We start from the raw sequence: 7731 nt of genomic DNA, 5'->3' as shown, positions 1-7731 counted from the left end.
TTTTACCCCCCCCCTCCCCTCCGTCACACATAGTCACATAAAGACAGACACCCCCCCCCCCCCTAAAATGACGTCACACTTCAGCCTACAACCCCCCTCAAAATTGCAGTTGAATTTTTTTAAACATTGATATTTTTCCAAAATCTTGTCTGAACTCTGTCAAAATAAAGCATTTTAGTCAAATCCTATTACAATTTATTAAAACAGTTTTCTAAAACGCGAAATAACGTCTAAAATTCGTATTCTAACATTGCTTTTTTATAATGCAAAAGTGTGACGTCACACCATCTGAACCCCCCTCCCTCCCATCACACACACCGTCACAAAATTGCGGACCCCCCTCCCCCCTATGGGTATGACGTCATATTTTGATGCAAACTGTGGAATTATAGTATTATACTCAAGAAAAGAGATTTAAAATTGTAATTTAGGCTATTGGTTTCTTTTATTGAGGGGCATATGACTAAATGAAGTGACATTTTACAAAAATGTGTTATTTTTAAAAAATAAAACTATAAATACACAGTTTTATTTGTAAATGTAAATGGCTTTAGTGTTATTATTTTCAATTAGGTGTATAATATATTGTTAAATTGGAATAAAGTAATTCAGTTTACTTTTTTTTTATAAACAAGACTAATATTAATAATATTTTTCTTAAATTTAGAAATAAGGCGAAATAAAACTTCTGGGTTTAATTTTAAAGATGGCTGCCACCGTGAAACAACAACTCAATCAGTTGATGAGTCTATCTCATTCAAGTGGATCCCACAAGGATGTCACTGAAAAGTAAAACAATACAATGTCAATAAGAATAAAGAACTTAAATCTATATCTAGTTACGATTTACATTTTAAGAAGTCTGTTTTGTGATATGGATCTAGACTAATCTAACTCTTAAAATGTAGACTTGTGACTGTCACTGCACTGACTGTCTGTGTGTGACTGTGACTACACTAAATTCTAAATGTACTAAAATACAGTTACACTATACTCAACTACACTGTTACAGTGTTACACACTACTGTGACTACACTACTTACTACACTTACTCTTACACACTGGAGATAGCTCAACTCTGCAGTTGTTGCTTTGCCGGCTTTTCTAAAAAAAACTAAAAATGTATTTATTTAGATCTACTTTTATCAAGTTATTTTTGTACAAAATGAATGACAGTATTTTTGAGTATATCATATATGAGTAAATTACATAGATTCTACATATAATGTGATAAAGCAAATTTTTACAGCCTGCTTACTGTAGCTACTACAAATTCCTCTAGCCACACCATATGAAAGTTAAAACTACAGCTACTTATAATGCCTTTAATATGTTGTAGCGGAAATAGGCCAAAAATTGTGGAAACGTAAACATTAATTTTTATGTTCACAGATACAAATCAATCCTTGAAGGAATTATCAAAGGTCCTGGGAATGAACTTGTCCCCTCATTACAGGCATTTATTGAAGCATGTAAGATAATATCTACTGTTTTCGTAGATCATTTGTTACACGGCTTTTTCAGATATTCACAGTGCTCCCTATTTTATTAAATGCTGCATATAAATTACTATAATTAAGCAACCATTGTGAGGGATCTAAAATAACATAGTTTTTTTATTACTCAATTGTTTTTAAGGGAATTAGTGCTGTGACAATGTTCCACCAACAAATAAAATTCTGTTTATGGATGCCTTTTTATCTCAAGCCCTATTATTCTACCTACCCTATTCTCAGCTTTCAATTAAATTCAAATAATTTTTCTTTTCCCCAGCCATGCTGACATCTGTTTCCATATTTCTTTCAGAATTTTTTTTTCACATCTCCCATTGGTATGTATTAGTATTTGATTGACAACAATTCAGCTTGTTTGTATTTTTTCAGTGGTGAGTGAAGGAGTGAGTCTCGTCATATCGAGGCAGATACTGACAGACTTCACTGCACAGCTGTCTCGTATGCCTGATGCTGTTGCCAAAGAAGTGTCACATTTCACTCTGGAAAAAATACAAGCGCGTGTGATCTCATTTGAAGAGCAGGTAAATCATTTCACTCTTTATTGGTACCAGTGAAGAAACAAAATAGTGTTAGTATGCCCTTGTTATAGCTCTAGAAAGTTATTCATTAACATATTCAACAAATGTGAACGAATCATATTTATCAAAGTGCATTGTATAATACAATTTCAGGTAGCAGCAATCCGTCAACATTTGGCCAATATATACGAGCGAGAGGAAAGCTGGCGGGAGGCTGCCAGTGTCTTAGTGGGAATTCCTCTTGAGACAGGCCAAAAGTAATTTTCAACTGATTACAAAATCTCTAATTAGTTTGATTTATTTACTATTATATTATATGTACATAATGTGTAGTTGACATTTGGTTGAGAGGTGACAACACAATTTTAACACCATCTGTAAGTTTACTGAGCACTTCTATCATAACGGACCTGTGTACCAGAGGTTAGGGCTGTGATCATGTTTTCATCAGAACATCATTGACAATCAACTGATAGCATTAAATAAAAGTCAGAGTTGGTGTGTTTCTCTTGCAAGTTCTTTGTTTTATGTGTAAAAAGTTCATTGATAGTAGTTTGTGTGTAGTTCTGTCTGATTACAAAATAGTACCTCTATAATCTCTAATTTTTTAATATTAGATTGTCCTTTTTTAGTGATTTAAAAAGAATAAAACTGTTAAACTTTATTTTAAATACATTGTCTCCTGACTAAATGACTTGGTAACACAGGTACATTTAGAAAGCTTTGATCTGAAAACTACAATTTCCTCTGGCAGTTTTGATATTGTGTGACTTTCTATTACCAGACAGTACAGTCCAGATTACAAACTTGAGACCTACCTAAAAATAGCCCGGCTGTTCCTAGAGGATGAAGATGCTAACCAGGCAGACGCTTACATCAACAGAGCTTCTTTACTTCAGGCAGAATCTAAGAATGAAGAGCTACAGATTCTTTATAAGGTAAATAGACGGGGTGATCCTTTTATCTCTTCAATCAAGCCTTTAGAACAGGTTATTAAAAAAAAGTGTTTGACGAGATGTCCATTTAGTATGCAAATTCGGCATCATTTCTTCAAAAAGCTTGAACTGTAGGTTACTTTAAATAAATCAATGCTGAAACTAAGGGAAGGTTACTATAGGGTAATGTTTCCACTCCAATGCATTGTTTAATATTTTGTAATATGTTACTATTTTTAAAATAAAAACTAATAACCTATAAAAAGCCTTTATTAATTGCATAAATAACTCATTTGATTTTTAATGCATGTTGTATTTCAGGCTTGCTATGCCAGAGTTCTTGATTTTCGTCGCAAATTTATTGAAGCAGCCCAGCGTTATAATGAGTTGTCATTCAAGACAGTGGTGTCTGAAGATGAGAGACTAACAGCACTAAAAAATGCCCTCATTTGTACTGTTCTGGCTTCTGCTGGTACGTTTTATTTTCCATTAGGTTATTGTGACAAGAAAGAAAAGATCATCTCCTAATGATCTTTAGTTGTGGCCCCTCAATGGCTGCGTTATAACCTTATGTGAGCTTGTGTTCACATTACTTACATGTATTTCTTTTGAACAAAACTTTAATTGTATTTTAAAAATATGTTTTAATACATGAGTAATGTTTTCTCTATCTTTGGCAACAATGAATTATCTGTTTATCTTTGATACATTCTCAGGACAACAGAGATCTCGCATGTTGGCAACACTTTTTAAAGATGAGAGATGTCAACAGCTTCCAGCGTACAGTATTTTAGAAAAAATGTCAGTTTCTTGCATTATTTTTATTACTTTATGTGATATTTTATTACAAAAAGTGGTATTTGAAGATAGAAGGAAGCATCACTAATTAAAAATAGTTTAAAATGTTTTTTGGTGACAGCATTTGCTGATGAGGCTTGTATTGTGCTATTTTTTACCTGGAATCGAAAAAGATATATTTTTTTTAGTAGTCTTGGTACTTAGAATAATCCAGAGTATTATTTAATTTTTTATATTAAATCCCACAAGGTACCTGAAGTAATCTGCACTAATGTTATTGTTTATATTATATCCCACTAGGTACTTAGATAGAATAATCCGCAGCAGTGACCTACATGATTTTGCTGCCCTCCTTCTACCCCATCAGAAGGCCATTACACCTGATGGTAAGTTGTCTTGATTATTATTTCATAAAGCCTTAGAATAATACCTGCTGAATTGAAATCCATTACACAGGATGGTATGTTATTTTAGGCACATTTTTGGAGAAATTACCTTTTGTAATATGAAGCAATTTGTCTTATGAAACAAATTGTAAACATTTCACCCCATTTTTGTTTTTCCTTTGCTAAAGGTTCAACAATTTTAAGCCGAGCAGTGACAGAACATAATCTACTTTCTGCTAGTAAACTCTACAACAACATTTCATTTGAAGAGCTCGGCTCACTGCTAGAGATACCCCCAGCCAAGGTCAGAGCTTGCAGTTATTTTACCTGTTATATACTGGACGTAAACCACTAATAATAGCTTTACCTGTGTGTTTTGGGGAGGGTTTCATTCATGTAAAAATGGTAAATTTCAGGCAGAAAAGATAGCCTCCCAGATGATCACAGAAGGGCGTATGAATGGCTATGTGGATCAGATAGACTCCACTGTACATTTTGAAGGTAGTGTTTTTTTTTTAAAAATGTAATCTAAAATCTGTAGCCAGTGTTTGAAATTTTTTTAACTCAGCACAATCTAAAAGGTTACTGATCTAAACTCAGTTTTTTTTTTAAATTTTGATCTTACCATTGGTATTTTCTCACTGCATTGGAAAAAGTTTTGTATACCCTATGTGTCCTGCCCTTTGTTGCAGCCCGCGAAACACTGCCAATGTGGGACCGACAGATCCAGAGCCTCTGCTTCCAAGTGAACAACATCATTGAGAAGATTTCAACCACTGAGCCTGAATGGTTTGCCAAAGCTATGGAGAAATTTTCTGACTGAACCCAAAGACTCACCCCCAATGATCATGTGCCACAAACTGTTGCTGGACGCAAGTTCCGCACAAGTCTCCAATACACTGTGTTGCCAATGGGAAACTTGCCTTGTTCCTAATGGTGTTTCTTATTGGAAAACTACTTTATTGAAAACATTTGTAACTATTCCTACCAAAGTGTGAATCATAGCACACATGCAGTCCCTGAGGAACTAGGATGTATTTTGATATTTTATCTTATTTGTTGTCATCCAGAATCAGCTTTTTGTTCAGAAATAGTTGTGCTGTTAGTTTTTTCACTGCCTTTTATTTAGAAAGTTTGTGTTTATAATTTAAATGAAAAATATCACTACCCCAAATAACAGATTTGTTTAAGAACGGCTACTTATAATAACTCCATAAAACTGATGCATTGTTTAACTTATTGATAACAGGATGTCAAGTTGTTAAAGTTGATGGGGTTTTTTTTTACCCCAGAGAGATTTATGTGGATACAAAAAATGGTTCATTCATTAAAAATCTCTTCAGATGTTAGCACTTGATTTTTTTAATGGAATAAAAGGTCTAATACAGTATAGGTGCTCAGTCTAAAGCTGACTGACAGCACCAAGACAGTCTAAAGCTGACTGACAACACCAAGACATCTAAAGCTGACTGACAACACCAAGACAGTCTAAAGCTGACTGACAGCACCAAGACAGTCTAAAGCTGACTGACAGCACCAAGACAGTCTAAAGCTGACTGACAGCACCAAGACAGTCTAAAGCTGACCGACAGCACCAAGACAGTCTAAAGCTGACTGACAGCACCAAGACAGTCTAAAGCTGACTGACAGCACCAAGACAGTCTAAAGCTGACTGACGGCAGTGAGATGAGAAGAGCCAGATGTTGCCCATGTATCAGCTCCCCTCTCACCACACAGCTGATGGACCAAGAGACAGGGCGGTACCCATACATCTCAGCATCAGCTGTCGATTGGAAAACAGAGTTGGTAATCCTATTTGCTAAGGGACTCAACTCGTTTGATTTTAGAGTTTCTCTCCTAGAAGGGTTGCTATCCCTAACTAACCAGTCTCTTCTAAAAGAGGTATGAACTCGAGACTTTCCGGGTTCGGGTTAGTAGCTATGTGCTTTCCCGCTACAGTTTGTTCTATCTATACAATGGCTATACACTTTTATGGTACAAGTTCGTTATGGTTTTAGACTGGCGTTATTTTATGGAGGGGGGGGGGGGGAGGGTCTGGCATTTTGTGACGATAGGGAGGTGTACAGTTTTTAAAAGCGTGACGTCATTTATGGCATTACGGATGGCCCCTGAGACCCCAAGGCAGTCATCTAGCTGAGGTCACATGCTGGTTCAACGATAAATGACGTCATACGCTTTGACCGGAAGGTCTCTCTTTGTGACGTCACGTGGGGAAGGCGGGAAATTTTGGAGACATGACCAAACATTGTCTATTGAGAAAAGAATCATTTAAACAATGTTTAACAAGGCTACGAGTAAGGTTAAAGGGGGGGGGGGGGGGTGGTGTTGAACTTTGGCATATCATTGTATGCACTGTGTGACAACACAGGTTTGGATTTTTAAATTTGTTCGATTTTTGTGACGTCATTTTTAGACGACCCCTCAATCCATAGCAATCATAACCCTTTCAGTTGGTAATTGTCACCTAATTAAGAACCAAATAATCCTATCTGGGCCAAAACTGAACATTTAACGAAAAATATATCATTCAAATGAATTTTATTCACTTAAATTGTTTATTGAAATCAGGTAAGCATTCCAGTTTAACGAAAAAGGCCTACGTATTGCAATAACATTTCTTTGTATGATGTATCAAATTTCTCTCCTAACTCTAGACACACACAAATATCGCTAACCAGAGGCGGGCGCGGTAGGGGGTGCGGACCGCACCGGGTGACACCATGGCGAAAGTTGCAAAACAGAAGAAATATGCTTTTTGCCAGTTCATTTAATGATTAATTAGAGTTAATCCACCTATATTAATAACTGACTATAGATAAACATCTTTATTATTACCGAAATCTAATAATTTACGATGAAAACGAGACTTTTTCCACATGTATCAATAGGTGGATTTATATAATATGCGCACAAATTGACGCCTTTAGGCAAAATGGGAGGGGAGACACCTATTGCAACAATATATATAGGCTTATGTAGACCATATATATATATCTATATATATATCTATATCTATATATATATATATATATATATATATATATATATATATATATATATATATATATATATATATATATATATATATATATATATTATCTCTCTCTCTCTCTCTCTCTCTCTCTCTCTCTCTCTCTCTCTCTATATATATATATATATATATATATATATATATATATATATATATATATATATATATATATATATATATGGTGGTTCAACGCTCGTTAGCTGGGGACTGCAACCCATTGAGAAGAGATAACTCCAAAATCAAACAACTGCTACCTTGATGATTACCCCTGAGTGGACAAAGGCTTTAGAAAAAAAGTCCAGACAGAAAAGCAGATTGAAGTCCGAGTCAGCGGATCGCTTGGCGCAAAACATGATAAGTAATACTCAGTGAGGTTGGAGGAAATCCGATCCAATAATGTGGATGTAAATCCCCCCCCCCCCCCCCCACTAAGAGTTTCTTTCAAGCAACTCTTCGGCCACTCTCCCAGGTCGAAAAAGAAATTTATTAAGATTATATAGAAAATATATACTGCAATATTAGCTGTCC

At 35.2% G+C, this 7731-nt stretch overlaps 1 protein-coding gene across 1 annotated transcript; it reads left to right on the top strand.

Moving 5' to 3' along the window:
• The first annotated feature begins 696 nt into the window (after nucleotides 1–696).
• On the top strand, nucleotides 697–5500 carry LOC131949692 (COP9 signalosome complex subunit 4). Its single transcript, XM_059311550.1, has 11 exons — nucleotides 697–789; nucleotides 1393–1472; nucleotides 1884–2035; nucleotides 2186–2289; nucleotides 2817–2970; nucleotides 3289–3439; nucleotides 3684–3768; nucleotides 4066–4151; nucleotides 4340–4455; nucleotides 4568–4652; nucleotides 4844–5500. Exons 1-11 carry the CDS (start codon nucleotides 707–709, stop codon nucleotides 4972–4974), a joined length of 1227 nt encoding a protein of 408 aa, XP_059167533.1. The 5' UTR covers nucleotides 697–706; the 3' UTR covers nucleotides 4975–5500.
• Nucleotides 5501–7731: the final 2231 nt, after the last annotated feature.

Source organism: Physella acuta, unplaced genomic scaffold (genome assembly GCF_028476545.2).
Source record: "Physella acuta isolate Inbredline_101_S28 unplaced genomic scaffold, ASM2847654v3 ptg000709l, whole genome shotgun sequence".
Lineage (NCBI taxonomy): Eukaryota > Metazoa > Mollusca > Gastropoda > Physidae > Physella > Physella acuta.
The sequence above is the reverse complement of the archived record's forward strand: the minus strand, read 5'-3'. Positions and strand labels throughout refer to the sequence as shown.

Bases quoted from the DNA above. Each gene is read 5' to 3' on its own strand.
- LOC131949692 (XM_059311550.1), top strand. From the start codon at position 707: ATGGCTGCCACCGTGAAACAACAACTCAATCAGTTGATGAGTCTATCT. The intron at 2,290-2,816 runs GTAATTTTCAAC...TTCTATTACCAG, and splicing joins CCTCTTGAGACAGGCCAAAA to ACAGTACAGTCCAGATTACA. The intron at 2,971-3,288 runs GTAAATAGACGG...GTTGTATTTCAG, and splicing joins AGCTACAGATTCTTTATAAG to GCTTGCTATGCCAGAGTTCT.